The following is an 18070-nucleotide window of genomic DNA, read 5'->3' as shown; positions in this document are numbered from 1 at the left end:
ATATACAATCAATCAACAAATACACGAAAAAATGCTCACTATCACTAGCAATCAGAGAAATGCAAATTAAAACTACTCTAAGAGACCATCTCACTCCAGTAATGGTAGCCATTATGACATCAAACAACAACAAGTGCTGGCGAGGATGCGGGGAAAAAGGTACACTCATACATTGCTGGTGGGACTGCAAATTGGTGCTGCAGCCAATTTGGAAAGCAGTATGGAGATTCCTTGGGAAGCTGGGAATGGAACTACCATTTGACCCAGATATTACTCTTCTCAGTCTATACCCAAAGGACTTAAAAACAGCATACTACAGGGACACAGCCACATCAATGTTTAGAGCAGCACAATTCACAATAGCTAGACTGTGGAGCCAACCTAGATGCCCTTCAATGGATGAATGGATAAAAAAAAATGTGGCATTTATACACAATGGAATATTACTCAGCACTAAAATATAACAAGATCATGGCATTTGCAGGGAAATGGATGGCATTAGAGCAGATTATGCTAAGTGAAGTTAGCCAATGCCAAAAAAACAAATGCCAAATGTCTTCTCTGATATAAGGGAGGTGACTCAAAATGGGGTAGGGAGGAAGAGCATGAGAAGAAAATTACCTCTAGATAGGGAAGAGAGGTGGGAGGGAAAAGGAGGGAGAAGGGGAATTGCATGGAAGAGGGAAGGAGACCCCCTTTGTTATACAGAATACAGGTATGACGATGTGAGGGAAAAGAAAAAAAGAAGTGGGTCACTTTAGATTGGGTAGAGAGAAGTGATGGAAGGGGAGGGGAGGGGAAGGGGGGAATGAAAGGACAGCAGAATAAAATAGACATTATTATTGCTGTGGGAATATATGTGACTGCATGACCAATGTGATTCTGCAACCTGTACACTCAGAAAAATGAGAAATTATATCCCATCTGATTAAAATATATGATATGTCAAGATCATTGTACTGTCATATGTAACTAATTAAAATAAATTTTAAAAATGGAATAAAAAGAACCTATAGAGTAAAATTACATTGAGTGAGTTGGGTGAATAAAGCATTACAAAGGGCAGAAGGACATGGACATTCTTTATTTCTCCCCCTTGACTTCTGCCCATCACAACAAACCTTCACCCCCTGAATAAGACAGGATTGTTAATAACTAAGCAATCAGGGTAATGGACCCCAGAGAAGTTTTTTATTTTTTCTAGATGTAAAGATTACTCCATACGGTTAACCTGTAGAAACATTCTAAACATTCCAGACAACTCCTTTGTCTAGGAGCAGTGGTAAAATGAAAGTGGGAGTGGACCCAAATTGAGGCTACAGAAAAGTTCAGACTCAAGGACTAAAAGGGCACAGCCAATTAGAAGGTCATGGGCCAAACCTTACTACAGTGATACATGCATACCCATGTTTATAGCAGCACAATTCACAGTAGCCAATTTATGGAACCAGCCTAGATATTCATTGATGGATGAATGGCTAAAGAAAATGTTATATATATACACACACAATAGAGTTTTACTCAACCATAAGGAAAAACGAAATTATGGCATTTGCAGAAAAATCGATGGAACTAGAGATCATAATGTTAAGTGAAATAAGTCAAACTTATAAGGTTAAGGGTCATATGTTTTATATGCAGTAGCTAGAGAGGAAAAAGGAAAACAAAGGTAGAAGTGGATATCTCCTAAAAATCAAAGGGAGAACAGTAGAGGAAAGGGACCAAAAGATGGGAAGGAGTGGGGAATGCTGGGGAATAATAGTGACCAAATTATACTGTGTGCTTGTACAAATATGTAACAACAAATCCCATCAATATGTTCAACTATAATACACGAAAAAAAAGGAAAGGAAAAAAAGTCATGGACCAAGCCAAGAGCCCCAATATCCTCACAATACCTGTACAACATAGATCCCAAACAGTAACCCCAACACTTTTTCCATACCTGCTCAACATGGATTCTGATTGATGCTTTAACCCAGAAGTCATTTAGTCCCCAGACCAGTACACCCATGTGGAAAAATTCTCTGCCAGGTTTCCCCTCACATCATGGGCGCTCCATCTTTTCTACTCTTATTCATACAAATCATATTCCTTTCAATTTCAAGCCTCTGCTACCATCTGTGGATTTCATTACTTGATTGAGCCCATGAGACAAGAACCCAGAAAGAAATCAGGGAGGCCTGCAGCCCACAAAGATCCCATCAGCCAGCAGAAGTGCAAAGAGAGCACCATTCTCAATCCCATGGGCAAAAAGAGGCTGGAATACAGGGCAGAAACCAGGTTCTCTTTACCCACTATTTTTTTTTTTTTAATTTCCAAGTAGTGGTTTCCTGGGACTTTTTCTTCTAGTGCAGGGCTGGTGTCCATGACCCACAGTGGGATAATCTGCACCTGCTTGGGGCCAGGTTAAGAAGTAGTACCTTTTTGTACCATTGACTTAGTTTTTAGCTGTTTGGACTCCTGATCATGTAACTGCCTAAAAACCTGCATATACATAATGTCTTCCACTTACTTTACCTCTGATAGACTAAGTTCAACTGCAAGATTGTACAATAATTCAGAAAACCATTCCAAGGGTAGATTGTTACAGTAAAACATAATATTTTTCTTAGGCTTATAGGAATAAGGTGGCCCCTTCAGGCAAGATCTTTCCCAAGATGTTACTGGTAGGATCAACATAGTACTGCCATTGTTATGGGGAGCCTCCTCAGAAAACACTCTAAGACCTAATGCAAACAAAAGAGAGCTTTATTTACCTGGACAGGGACTGTCTCCCACCTGTAGAGACTTTGTGGGAGACCGGCAATTTCCTGGCCTGTGTCTTGGGAATTTAAGGATGAAAAACAACCACATAGTGCCTTCTGTAATAGCCTCAGCAAACATTAGTAATGATAATCACTCCTTAGCTTGAAACTATTAATTCAATCTCCCTCAACAATAGCTGCTGGTTTCTCCACTACAGCTAATATTAGCCAAGCCCTGGACATGGCTAGTACATAAGTTTAAGGCTTCTGGCCTTGACACAGAGTAAAGAAAGCAGATCATTTCCGTACAAAGCATTGTTTGCTACTTGTGAAGTCACTCATACTGTAAGTTATAATATGCAGAATTTGAACTTGAGTTGACTAAGCAAGTAAAGTAGTGATGCTTTGGGTAAAGACTTGAAAAGTAAGCAGTCCTTCGCCCACCCCGGGCCCTTTCCAGAACACAGGTGCTCCCGCTAAAACTGAAAACAGCTCAGCCCCACAAAGGCCACACCCACTCAGGCGCAACCTCAGGGGCGTGCTCTGATCTCCTGGCCCACTGATTGGCTATCTGGGGCTGTGGGCCTCCGGTGATTGGTCATTGCCACTAGAGCCTACGGAACCTGCACGCTGCGCAAGTCCTCACCTCAAAACGAGGCAGAGATGGCGGCAGAAGCCTCGAGGACACGATTTGCTTTGTCTTCCTACCGGCAGGTGGGGAGTAAGAGTCAGAACTGGGGTGCCACCGATTTCCAGTGCACTCGGTGTGAAAGAAGAGTGTCTAGAGCTTCTGGTGAGGAATTGTCCTGTGTCCAGGCTGTGGGCAGGCAGCATCTGAAGCGTGGGAGTTAGATGGAGGAGTAAGGACCGTTGGCGAGGCTGGGGGCCTACTGAATTCACGCACGCGGGGGCTTGGTCAGCATTATCTAGGTGTCAGAGAAAACCAAACCAGAGAACTAAGGGACACAGCAATGCCTAGGGTCAGGTTGGGGTGGTGTCCCACCTTTCCATGACTTTCTCCCCTTCCCGCACCTGTCTGCACCCACCTTCTACCCAGGGGGCTGGAGGCCAGATGGCGTTAATCTACCCTTTGTAGGGCAGTGCGAAGACTTCCCCTCCCCCCAGGGCTGGAAATCAAATCTAGGGCTTCCTGAGTGCTAGGCAAACACTTTAGCGCCGAGCTGTATCCCTAGCCAACTGCGAAGTCTCCTTGGCCCCAGTTTCTCAAACTTCCCCAAGTTGACCGTTGATGAAAGAACGTTTCAGATCCTGTTTAGCTGTTTTGAAATGTACAAGGGGTATAGTCACTCTGCTGTTCAGTAGAACACCAGAACTTATCTTTATTTCTGTCAATCAAAAATAAAAATCAAACAGTAGAAATTTAGCATTGTCTTGTGTTCAGGAATAAATGAAACTTGATTTTCTTGGATTGTGTTTTGTTGTAGGAGTAACTAGAAGACCATTGTGAAAATTTTTGTATTGAAAACACCATAAAACACAAAAAAACAGCCCTCCATCCCCGTTTGGTTTAAAGTACTGTGTGTGGGGGATAAAAAAATAGCTCTTTTGTGTATCTCTTTTGTTGTTTGGTATTTTTGTGTGGTTGGGGATCAAACCCAGGGCTTGCTGCACATGCTAGGCAACCTTTCTTTCCTCTGAACTTCTGTCAACCGGCCTTGGTTTTATGCTTGTTTTTATTTTATACATTGAGTGGAAATTATATGGCACTCCTGTTGATCTGCTAAATTTACGGTTTAATTGAGTGAACACATACGTATTTTAATGTAGCCTAAAATACATGAGTGCTGTATCAGACAGGAATGATTTGTTCAATCTAAACTGGAGGTACTGAAAATTCTTATACTTGAGAGTAACTGTTTAATGTTTATACCTTCAAAGTAAAGGTCATTACAGCTGTTTTGTCAGTTCTTTCAAGATGAACTTCATTTGGGGCATAATAATAAGCCTGGACAGGGACTTAACATAATAATAAGCCTTTGTAGGGAGTTTGTTGCATTTTCAGTGGAGAGCCAAGTTTCTCCTTTTTGGAATTTTGATCACTGCCGCTGTTGTATAGAAAATGTTCAGTTTTAAAATGAAATAATAATTAAGGAATAAAGTTCTTAAAATTAACATTTTTAAAACCAGTTGTTTTTTTCCATATACTTGTATTACAGTACTTAAAAACTATCATTTGGAAAAATTTAAATGACTTGAAAATTGGAAAGTTCTTTGTAAGCTGTGGTGCAACACCAGTTTTGTTTTTTCTTTTTTTAACTTGTAAACTATCAGAAATTTTATCAAAACAGTTAAAAATTTTGATTTCTTTGTTAATATCTCTCAAGTTTAAGTAGGGATTTATAGCATGATTGTAAGCAAGTTTCACATATTTCAGTGGGCTGAAAAAGTTGTAAAACTTAAAAAATAAAATTAAAAGAATTAATTTTTTTTTGCTAGTAAAAAATGACTGATATTTATCTAGTTTTATTTTCCCTTTTTGTTTTCTTACCAAAATGTCTTTAAGTGCAGTTTTTTGAAGTTAAACTAAAATATATTGTTTATGACAAACTTCAAATTCTACTTAGTGCATTTAAATCTTGATACTGGGTTTTCAGCCAAGGTTATGGTATTTCCTTTCATAAATGCTGGGTTAGTGAACATGGTCTTTAGATGGGAAATATATGTGATGATTCGATTTCTGTCATGTTTTAACATCTTAAATTACTATAAGAGAGCAGCCTTGCCAATGTCTCATTTCAGCCATCCTTGACCCTTTCACAGGATGCGAATTATAAACTAGTCAAGGGTGGTATAATTGAATAGGAAGAACTTTGAATTTAAGAGTTGGGCGTGGTCACACACACCTGTAATCCCAGTGATTCAGGAAGCTGAGGCAACGGGATTGCAAGTTCCAGGCCAGCCTCAGCAATTTTAGCGAGTTCTTATCTCAAAATTGAAAAATAGAAAGCTCTGGAGAGGTAGTTCACAATCCCCATACGGCAAAAATAAATAAAATTAGAACATTGGACTTGGAAACAGAAGGTTGGAGTCTGGATTGTAGCATTTATTTGTCTGGTTTATTCCTGATTTAGCCAAATCACCAATGTGCGTTTTCATTTCTATGTTGGATATAGTATTTTCATCTTACTTAAAGCCATCATACTTATAGAGATCAAATGAAATTTCTTACAGCTCTTTGTATGATTAAAATATATGGCAAATTTGTTGGGCTAGGTTGTGTCTCAGAGATAGAGCACTTGCCTAGCATGCATGAGGTCCTGAGTTCAATCCTCAGCACCACATAAAAGTAAAGATATTGTGTCCACCTGTAACTAAAAAATAGGTATAATTTTTTAAATATATGGCAAATTTGTAAAGTTAGAGGTGTAAAATAACTATTTGAATTAATGCAGACATTACTATATGGCTCTGCCTGATTTTGCTTTTTTATTTTTCTCCCTCCTTCTGACCTGGCTTAGTTTCTCCTAAATTTTGTTGCATAGGTCACCCATTTCTCAGTAAACTTGGTATCTTCCCTGTACAATAGAATCATTTTTAAATTTAACATCATATTACTATTGTCCATTCAACATTAAAAAACTATAAAGATTAGTTAATGATAGAATTTTATCAATAGGTCACCACCTTGAACTTCAATGTGGACATGCATTTTGTGAACTGTGCTTGTCAGTAACTGGAGAATACAACACAATTATATGCCCTGATTGTGAGGTAAGTTTTATGATTTTTTTCATATACATTAAAGTCTAATGTTAAAGGTAAAAATGTCAGTTGGGAACAGTGTGTATGCCTATAATCCCAGCAATTTGGGAGGCGGAGGCAGCAGAATCACAAGTTTGAGGCCAATGTGGGTAATGTAGTGAGACCCTGTCTTTCAAAATAAAAAAATTTAAAGGGCTGGGGATGTAGCTTAGTGACAGAGCACCCATGAGTTCAGTCCCCAGTACTGCCCTCCCACCCCCCAAAATGTCAGACAAGCTCTAGCTATAAACTAAAGTCTTTGTAAGCAAGAAGGCCTAACAAAAGAAAATTTTTCCCATCCATTTTATTAATTGTTCAAGCTATAGAGAAAAATAAAAAAGTGAAAGTCATTGCCTACATGTTTTGACTCTTTGGAGACCTCTGGGAAATTATCTCTATTTATTTTTCAGTAGAATGTATTCCTTTTAAAACCCTACCCCTGCCACTGTTTTCCTCATTAATAACCATGCAAGCAAATTTGAAACTCTCCCTACCTCTCAATCTTGTGTGTCATCAGATTTACATTTGTGAAGATGCTATACTATAAAAAGGCAAGGAAGCAAAACAACTGTCTAACTTTGATACTTACTTCAAAAGTAATACATATAAAACAATTCTACTAGAACTAGAATCTGTTGACCCATAATAATGAGAACAAATTAGGGTTTAAAAATAAAGCTTACTAGACATCTTTTGCATTTACTACAAATCCAAATGTTCAATTTATATATGTTCCTGGAAAGCTGACAATCTGTAATTGGGGGTACTGGGAGTTGAACCCAGTGCTTTATCACTGAGCTACATCCCTGTTCTACTTTATGTTACTTTTAAAATATTGAGTTGAACCCAGTGCTTTATCACTGAGCTACATCCCTATTCTACTTTATGTTACTTTTAAAATATTAAAATTTTGCTAAGTTGCTGAGGGTCTTGGTAAATTGCCAGGCTCACTTCAAACTTGAAATCCTCCTCCATCAGCCTCCTGAATTACTGGAACTACAGGCATGCACCACTGTTCCTGGCTTTAATCTGTATTTTTGTAACAGGAGAAATTGTTTGTATAAAATGTGGCAGACAATTAATATGGGGGCACAGGACCTAAATTGCAGTTTTTGTTTTGTGAGCCTAGCTCTATCTTTCTTATTTGTGAGAATGAAATAAAACTTGCTTTGTCTTCCCTCTTAGAATTGTAAGAATCAAATCTGAATAATGTGAAAGTCCTGTGCAAGCTTCCAGACCATTAAAATAACCTTTTATTAATTAGGTGTAGATTAACTGGCTTGCAGGTTAAACATAATACAAATACACGTAGTATTAATTTGTAAAAAAGTTTTAATTCTAGAAAAAACATACACATTAGAAACTTTCTGTTTTGGAATTAAATCTTTACAAGTTATGACCTTTATTGTGGGAAATTCCTGTCTCTGATTCCCCTCCCTCCTTTTTTGACATGGGGTTCCTCAAATATGGAGGGCTATGTAGTTAAGACAAAGGAGATCTTTTCTTATGTTTATGATGGTAGATCCTGACAGTTTCAGCCTTGTGGGGGAAGAAGGGAAAAGGAAGGAGTAGGCAGCTAGAACAATCTAACCATGTCTGTCCTCTTTTAACATTCAAAAAACAAAAATTAAGGGTTGGGGGTGGAGCGCTGTGGTAAAGTGCATACCTAGCACACACAAGGCCCTGAGTTCGCTCTCCAGCACAGGAATAAAAAAATTTGACCATAAACTTTTGTCTTTTTTACCAAGTGATTTTATGTTTACTAATCTTAAATTATTATTGTATTTATATTATTCTTTGGAATTTGGATAACATCTATAGGAATATTTATAATGTATTTACGAATAATGGATTGGATTTTAGTGTTTTAATAATCTATATCATTTTGACTAGTTTTATTCTATCTCTTTTTTTGGAAGATATGTGGCCTGCCTGGTTTATCCTCCTGCCTGCCAGCCTAGGTGATAGGCAAGTGACTACATTCAGATTCTTTTGTGTTTATTTTGGTACCAGGGATTAAACCCAGGGACGCTTAACCACTGAGCCACATCCCCAGCCCCCCCCCCCTTTTAAAAAAATATTTTTATTTGTTATTGATGGACCTTTATTTGTCTATTTTTTTATATGTAGTACTGAGAATCGAACCCAGGGCCTCACACATACTAGGCAAGTGCTCTACCACTGAGCCACAAGCCCAGCCCATCCCCAGCCCTTTTAATTTTTATTTTCAGACAGGGCTTCACTAAGTTGCTGAGGCTGGCCTCGAACTTGAAGTTCTCCTGCCTTAGCCTCCTGAGTCACTGGGATTCCCAGTGTACTCCACCATGCATTGCTATAGTCAGATTCTTAATTGATACATATTAAAATCCCATGTGGTTAGAAATTGGTAAGAGTCACAGTTGTAAACAAAGATAATTATATGATCTTGACTGGGAAGTCTTGTTGCTTTAGTCAGTTTTTTTTTTGTTGTTGTTGTTTTGTTTTTTTTTTTTGCTGCTGTGACTAAAAGACCTGATGAGCAATTTTAGAGGAAGAAAAGTTTATTTGAGGGCTCACAGTTTCAGAAGTCTCAGTCCATAAATAATAGCCAGCTCCATTTCTCAGAGCTTGAGGTGAGGTAGAACATCATTGTGGAAGAGAGTGGTGGAAGAAAGCAGCTCAAGACATTATAACAGGAACCAGAGAGAAACTCCACTTACCAGATACAAAATATATACCCCAAAGCCCATCTCTTCCAGCCACCCACCTTCATTTACTAGTTAATCCCTTAGGGAATTACTTCACTAATTGGGTTAAGGCTTATAATCATTTTACCTCTGAACCTTCTGAAATTGTCTCTCACATGGCCTTTTGGAGGATACCTAATATCTCTAAAACTTAACACTTGTTAAGGATATCTTTGAAGTCAGAAATCATAGAAGAAACATTTGATAAATTTGACAACAGTTTTTTATAGGCAGCAAAAACATTATAAGTAAAATTTAAAAGACAAGATATGGGAGCAAAAGAAAACTTTTGTTATATATGTCGCAAATTAAGAATCCTTATACAGTTTTAACTGAAAAAAAATCTTTTTTTTTTTTGTACTGAGGATTGAATTCAGGGACTTCACCTAAAGGTCTTGCTAAATTGCCACCATTGCACATGCGTGCACGAGCACATGCGTGTGCACACACACACACACACACACCCCTTTTTATAGTAATGGGGATTGAATCCAGGGATACTTGTCACTGACTGACATGCCCAGTCCTTTTTTTTCTAATTTTGAGACAAGCTGTCTCTCAGTTCATGAAAATCTTACTGAATTGCTGAGACTAGCCTCAAATTGGTGATAATCCTACCTCATCCTCCCAAATTGCTGGGATTACGTATTTATGCCATTGTGCCCAGCTTAATTGAAATTTTTAAATCATTGTGCTTAATATTTTCTTAAACTTTATGGAGGAAATGTCCTGTATCAATCAGATCTGCTAACATTAACCTCTTACTCAAATACCAAGCCAAAAGGTGATTAACTAGGCGGTGAAATTGAGCAACTTTTCATTGACTTAATTTCTCTTCTGTGAAGAGCTTTAACAGATCCTTTGCTTGTTTTCTTTTTAAATTTTTTTCCTCACTCTAGAATACCTTATTCTAAATTATAGGGGTTATTATTCTAAAGATAGGGGTATTATTAACACTTTGTCCTCTGTAATTAATTTCTTCTAGTCTTTCACTTTTGATGTTATTACATTTAGTCATTCAGAATTGTTTCCTTCTTAAGTTGCTTTTTCCCCCCCTTCATGGCTTTTATGTTTTCTTTGATTAAGCAGACCTTACGTCAAAGTCATATATATACATACATATTTTTCCAATATTTGTATCATATTTTTTAAAGGGTTTTAACCACTTTACAAAATGTTTTGTATGATAGAAAATGGGTATATCACTTTATGCTTCAGAATGATTACCTTGCTCAAAACATTTATTGAATGATCTTTCTTCCATTTTAATTGAAATACCACCTGTATTTTGCATCAGGTTCCCGTAGATATGTGAATCTGTTTCAAGGCTCTTTTCTGCTCATTAATTGTGCCAGTATCATAGTGTTTTAATTATAATAGCTTCATAATAGACTTATCTGGTAGGATACTCTCTACTGAACCATATATTAAATATTTTCTAATAGTAGCAATATATTTTTCCATATGAAACTCAGAATTATATTAATTTTACATTAGATAGATTCTAGGATTTTTTTTTTTTTGGTCTCTAGGAACCTGGTATGATTCTCTATTTAGTGCTAATAAATTTTTTAGCTTATTTTTTTATTTTTCTTGTTACATTTATTCCTAAATATTTTTTAGTTTTGAACATATTTTAAGATATCACTGTAAATTTTTCAAAGCAATTTTTCGAAGTATTGTTGTACATGTTTCCTTTAGAATCATAGTAGAATGAGGTGCTTTGGTTATTGTTCTGTTTAATTAATAGTTGTCAGATTACAGATTTTTTTTTCAAAAACTCAGAGTAAAAACATCACATAGTACTCTTTTCCTCTTGATTTAAAGGGAATTTTAGGATCTCTAATGTTATCAGCAGCTTTTTCTATGAATGGCATATTTACTAGTTGGATCCTAGTTAAGTTGAATTTATTGAATGACTTTGTGCTTTTTTTCCCCCTCTGTTTTATCTTATTTTGTCCTAAGGTTGTTACAACTGTTAATATGAAAGAAGGATACTACCCAATAGATGGATGTATTAAAGAAGATTCTTTTATGGAAAATTTGCATCCTAAAACGTATGTTATATGTGCACTTATTTTAGCATTTTAAGTTATATGTATTTCTGAAACAATTTTTAGAATTATTGATAAAATATTCTTAGAACTGTGTTTCTAACCTGTTCTTTATAGAATGATCTTTGAGTTTATAATTTGTCATCACTGTTAGTAGAATGCAGAGTCCAGCTCCTAAAAAGCAGCATTATTTTGTCTTTTTAAAAATAAGAAAATAATTCAAGGATTACCCCATCAGAGTGAGACACTGAGACTAGCTAAAGTTATTGCTGTTGGATGAGGGGAAGTTACAGAGAAAAAAAATGTATATAGTCTCTGCTGTTCTTAAAAGTAGCATGAATATAGTATGATAGAGGACATTGGGAAGAAATGGTTTAGAGGTAATTTATAAAAAATAATAATTTTGGGTTTCTTTATTCATTTTTCCTTTCTTCCGTAAGACTTGGCACATGTGTCTATTAATAAATGTTCTCTTTGAGTTAGTATTACATAGATTTTTAAAAACAGACTTGAGCTAGAGAGAGACATTGTATTACTTTTTATTACATTTATTTAGATTTATGTTATCTGCTAGTCTGTAAGCCCCTCTTAGGGTATCCCATTTTATTTCTCACTATGTCCTTAGTGAAAGACACAGAGTAAACATGTAGTAAATGTTTATTAGATTAAAAACTAATATTTTTACATTTGCTATATTTTCTGAAGTCATATCTCAATCCCAGCTCATCTAGATTAGTTATGTGGTAGATCATGGGAAAAACTTTTTAAGATATAAAGAATTTTTTTTTCAGTTTTCTGGGGTTCTACTTAGATGGTAATTATACTCTTATATGACTTCTTTTTTTTAAAGAGAGAGAGGAGAGTGAGAGAATTTTTTAAATATTTTTCAGTTGTCGGTGGACACAACATCTTTATTTTATTTTTATGTGGTGCTGAGGATCCAACCCAGTGCCCCACGCATGCCAGGCGAGTGCATTACCGCTTGAGCCACATCCCTGGCCCATGGCTTCTTAAACATATTTAATATGATAGTAGACTGTGCTAGACATAAAGAGAAATACAGGGTACTGTCAGGGAACAGTCTCATTTGGAACTTTCTAATCTTGTAAATGGTACCTAGTCAATCATCCCAGTTTCTCATATTGCAATTCATTTTACCTCCTGCAGATTCTAACTTTCACAATATCTCCTATATCCATAACATGTCTTCTGTTACTACTACCCTATGTAATTCTCTTGTTCTCTTTTGTCTACTTCTTACCTCTTCCAGGCTCTTTCTTGTGCTATCCAGTTAAAATCTCTTTAAAGATTTAAAGATTTTAAAGATTCTTTAAAGTAGTATTCTTAAATTTTCACATTACGCTGCAGTGTGTCTTTTCAGACTTAAGAGTGCTTCCAAAGGCACCAAAAGAGTGGGTATAGTTATTTTGGGGATAGAAAATCATTTAGCTGCTGGGCTCTGTGGTGCACAACTGTAATCCCAGCAGTTTGGGAGGCTGAATCAAAAGTTCAAAGCCAGCCTCAGTGAAAGTGAGGCACTAAGCAACTCCGTGAGACCCTATGTCTAAATAAAATACAAGATAGGGCTGGGGATGTGACTCAGTGGTCAAGTGCCCCAAAATTCAATCCCAGGTACAAAAAAAAAAAATTAGCTAAAATCTGGTAGCCGATTGCAACTGAAACATATTGAATGCCAGTACTTTTCCCAGCTCCTATAAATGTAGCTCACCAGTCACTTCCTCCTTGAGCTCTGTGTAGAGTGATTAAAGTAAATATTTAGGAATCCTTCTGGCTTATTGTAACTTAGTGGCCATAAGTCTTACCTCCATGAAGTAGTCATTTTATCAGAGTTAGGGCTTCCAGATTTGAATACCTATGAGAGTTGAACAGAGCCAAGCATACTGGCACATCATAATCCCAGAGACTTGGGAGACTGAAGCAGGAGGATTGCCAGTTGGAGGCCAGCCTGAATAATTTAGCAAGTCTCTGTCTCAATATAAAAAGAACTGGGAGTGCACAGTGTTATAGTATCCCTGGGTTCAAATTCTAGCAACACACACTTACATAGTCAAGCAGGTGACTTAAAAAGTGAGATAGGCTGAGTTTAAACGGTGGGTAGTAATGATTGTGGTACATAAGAGGGCTCACCTCTGTCAAAGAAGGCAGACCCTGCAAGACCAACCAAATGTTGCCATATCCTTTCCCCAAAGACAAACTAAAGATCTGTACTTCTCTGTAAAATTTTGTGACTTAATACACCATGCAAGTCAAATCAGATTGTACTCTTGTCTAGATATGTGTAATATCTAGTAGGTTTGCAAAATGAAAAGTTACTTACAGAGGTAGATTAATCCAGAAAGTTCCCAAATTTTTCCAAATTGCCATTTTAAGTTGAATTTCCCATATATGTTTACGTCAGAAACTCTTTAAGTTTCTAACTTAAGTACAATATAAAGTAATTGTAAATTTTTAAATTGTAATATTTGTTGACTCATTTTTATCTATATTTTATCTGTTTTATCTATATATTTTGAAGCAAGAATTGAGAAACTTACTCTTTAGGACTATGTACTCATATATATTTTTAAAACATGAATATTTACATTTCACAATAATAGAATGTTTATAAATTATTTGGTTTTATATTTCTTTCTGTAAAAGTAACATTTGAATACCATAGTTTCTTCCATACACTATAAGCTTATGGTTAACTTGGCAAACATGTAAATGCTTACTATGTGCTAGCCAATATAGAAAAAAGCTATAAAGATAAAAATTAGTAAAAAAAAATTCATAGACAAGAGAAAGCAACTAATATTTTTGTTTCAATTACTTAATTAAATTTATTACCTTTCTTTAAATTTTCTAAGCTTATCAATGTAATTTTAAATAGCATTTTTGTGTATATGTGCTTCTAATTTGGGGGTACAAGTACTTATTTTAATTCATGAATTTACAACATTTCATTATCAACATCTCTACCAAAAACACCAGGTAAGGAGAGGTGACTTAAGAAATGAAAACACAGGGCTGGGGATATAGCTCAGTTGGTACATTGCTTACCTAGCATGTATAAGGCCCTGGGTTCAAACCCCAGCATCACCAAAAAAAAAAAAGAAAAGAAAAGAAAATTCAATATATACTTTGAGATATTCTTTTCAGGGATGTGTTAAGAAATTGAATTTTATTTATTTATTTTTTATTTTGTTTATTTATTTTGGGGGGTGCCATACTGGGAATTAAACCCAGGGGTATTCTACTACTAAGCTACATCCCTAGTTCCTTTTTAATCTACTTTGTTTATTTTTCAGTACCAAGGACTGAACCCAAGAATACTCTACCACTGAATGACACCCATATCCTTTTTTTATTTTTTATTTTGTGATGGAGTCTCACGAAGTTGCCCAAGCTCACCTCAAATTTGGGATCATCCTACCTGAGATTCCCAAATAGATATTATTACAGGTGTGCACAACTTCACCCAGGAAGAAATTGTAATTTTTATTTTTATTTTTTATACCAGGGATTTAATTCAGAGGCATTTCACCACTGAGCTACATTCCCAGCCGTTTTTATTTTTTATTTTAAGACAGGGTATTACTAAGTTTCTGAGGCTGGCCTCCAACTTATGATCCTCCTGCCTCAGCCTCCCAAACTGCTGGGATTACAAGCATGCAGCACTGTACCCAGCAAGCAATTGGATTCTTGATTAAGTTTCTATGAGAGCATATTTACTCATGTTTTTTTCCTCTTATCTTTTTTTTTTTGAGAGAGAGAGAATTTTTTAATATTTATTTTATAGTTTTTGGTAGACACAACATCTTTATTTTATTTTTATGTGGTGTTGAGGCTCGAACCCAGCGCCCCGTGCATGCCAGGCCAGCGCGCTACCTCTTGAGCCACGTCCCCAGCCCTTTCTCTTATCTTTTAGAGGTAATTGAGAACCCACTGCACATGTTCTTATGAATCATATAAATTATTTTCAACGAGATAAAAATCAAAATAGAAGTTTAAAACCCTTATATTCATGTTAACATTTAAAATAATGTTGGGCTGGGGATGTGGCTCAAGTGGTAGCGCGCTCGTCTGGCATGCGTGCGGCCCGGGTTCAATCCTGAGCACCACATACAAACAAAGATGTTGTGTCCGCCAAAAACTAAAAAAATAAATATTAAAATCCTCTCTCTCTGTCTCTTAAAAAAAAAAATCTAAAAAAAAAAAATAAAATAATGTACTTCATATTTTCTAGGATAAAGAATTGTTCTCCAGACTTTAAAAAGCCAGCTGATCAGCTAACTGTTGGTTTAGAACATTCAACCTCCATTCACAGGACTGTTTCAAGCTCATCAGCTGTGATGTCGGTATGAGAAATACTAGTCATGAAGTAAAATAAAACCAAACATTTGGCTTTTTCTCTGGTAGCTTAACTTTCTTCTCACAAAGTTCCCATAATTTCAGATTCTTTTGGAAACAAAGGTAACAGATAAACCCACTTTCCTTACTTGAATTTCCTGTTTACTCTGGGCATGAATAAGTCTAAACTATTCTTGAACAATTCTCTTTTCTTCCTGTTTGTATGTAGCTTCTTCCCTTTGAACCTAATTACTGAAACCAGATTCTATGAAATACATACAAAGTACAAGTTTCTAAATTCTGTATGTGGTTTTTCCAGTTACTTTAATGGCAACCAAAATGCCTAACTGAATTTGTGATTGAAGATAATGATGTTATTGTTGAAGATTGAACTCTTTTTTTTTTTTTTTTTTTTTTTGTAGTACTAGAGATCATTAATGGGCTAGGAGAGGGGAACAAGTACTTAAATCTTTGTTCTTTGCTTCAAGTTGAAATCTTGTTTTTTTGGTTTCGGGGTTTTTTGTTTGTTTGTTTGTTCATTTGTTTGTTTTAGTATTTTTTCTAGTTGTAGATGGACACAGTATCTTTATTTATTTATTTTTATGTGGTGCTGAGGATCGAACCCAGTGCTTCATCTGTGCGAGGCAAGCTCTACCACTGAGCTACAGCCCCAGACCTCAAGTTGAAATCTTAATAAATAATCTTATTTTCCGTAAAAACTGTTTATAATTTTTGTGTGCCATGATAAATTGTGCATGAGAGTTGAAAAATGGTAACAGCATCATCCTGGTTTGTAAAAATATATCTATGGAAGAAAAAAAAATATATATATATCTATGGGAAAAAATCTAGAATGCTTATTGCCAAAAGTCTGAAATGGTGTTTATCTCTGGATAAGCAAGAGTAAAAGTGTTACTTTCGTTTTGTAATCAAAATGATATTTTGAAGTTTTTGCAATTATAATATAATGTATCTAAGCATCTAATTTTATATATGTATGTGGTTCCCCACCCTTCTTAGGAGACTAAAACTACAGAAGAAATTGATGAAGCATTGAAGATAGCAGGCTATAATTTTGAACAATTAAATATTGCTGTAAAAGTAAGCATTTTATATGGTTAAATTCTATCAAGAAGTGAAGCATGTCCTCTTTAAATGTGTACATTTAAATGTGTTATCACAGAGCTTTGAGTTTAGCAATGAGTTATTAAGCTGATAATCTAATAATAGAGAATCACAAAAGAAGGGAAAATTTCTCCCATGGCCTGCCAGGATTGGACTTGTAGCAGTCTTGTTATGCTAGGAACTTGCTGTGAGCTATATTTGTCTCATAAGCATCCCTGATCATCTTTTCGACATTTGCATATTGTTTGGCAATATCCCCCAAATGAGAGAAGTTTATTTTCTTTTCTCTCTGCTCTTCTGGCAAAGGAGAGACTTACTCATTTGATGTCAATAAAGAAGTTCTTAAGCACCCAGTAACAACAAAATTACAAGTAGGGAGTTAGATTATGCTGTGGATGCTTTTTTGCATAGAAGATAGGACATTTTTAATTGACAAAAAGCCAAATTTCTCAAAAGTAATGAGAACTATGATAAAAGTAGTGAGATACAAGAATTGTAAAAACATTGAGAAAAGAAGGCAAAAGAGAATGATAACTGAGAAACAGTTATAAAATCAGTATCAGATTAATAAGAAAAGCAAATCTATAATAAACTAGGGCTAGAAGTTCACCATCTGAACTTAGGAGGGGGAACACTTCAACCCCAAACAGGCAACAGGTGGCTTTCTGCTCCCTCTACCGAATATTCCTGTCTTATACAATGCAAAATATATTTGCACCATCTCAACATCCCCAGAATCTTGATACCCATTTCAACATCAACTCTTAAATACAAAATCTCATCTAAGTTATAGGTGAGACTCAATATGATTCATACTGGGGTAAAATTCCTTTCCACCTGTAATCTACACAAGAAAGCACTAAAAGCACTTTGGTGGACAGGCATAAGGATAGACATTCTCATTCCGGAGTGTTGAAATTAAAAGAAAAAGAGAGGGTCATGGATCCTATCAACAGTTTTAAAAGCAATTCAAAAATGCAAAGAAGCACCAGGCATAGGGACACATACGTAATCTCAGTGACTTGGGAGGTCGAGACAGGAAGATTTCAAGTTTGAGGCCAAGCCAACCTCTCAACTAATGAGACCATGTCTCAGAGTAAAAAAAAATAATAATAATAATGGGGATGCAGCTCAGTGTAAAGCATTTCCGAGTTTAATCCCCAATACCAAAAAACAAAAATAATAAAAATAAATTTATGGAAAAGCTAACTTCAAGTGTGATTTCTAAGTTTTTTGGTTTTGTTGTTTTTGTTTTTATTTAGGGAATCATGCCATAGAGAAATGCAACTACCTAAAATGACTT

The 18070-nt window shown here is 35.8% G+C and overlaps 1 protein-coding gene across 2 annotated transcripts in view; it reads left to right on the top strand.

The window, feature by feature from the left end:
- The first annotated feature begins 3410 nt into the window (after positions 1–3410).
- Positions 3411–18070, top strand: part of Rnf17 (ring finger protein 17) — a 107649-nt gene continuing 92989 nt past the window's right edge. For both annotated transcript variants that reach the window (XM_027941526.2, XM_027941524.2), the window contains exons 1-5: positions 3411–3540; positions 6385–6479; positions 11201–11292; positions 15539–15650; positions 16663–16743. In XM_027941526.2, coding sequence (XP_027797327.2) covers positions 3411–3540; positions 6385–6479; positions 11201–11292; positions 15539–15650; positions 16663–16743 — 510 coding nt within the window. The remainder of the gene's footprint in view (positions 3541–6384; positions 6480–11200; positions 11293–15538; positions 15651–16662; positions 16744–18070) is intronic.

This window comes from Marmota flaviventris, chromosome 4 (genome assembly GCF_047511675.1).
Source record: "Marmota flaviventris isolate mMarFla1 chromosome 4, mMarFla1.hap1, whole genome shotgun sequence".
Classification (NCBI taxonomy): domain Eukaryota; kingdom Metazoa; phylum Chordata; class Mammalia; order Rodentia; family Sciuridae; genus Marmota; species Marmota flaviventris.
Note: the sequence above shows the minus strand (reverse complement) of the source record. Positions and strands in the feature narration are given on the sequence as shown.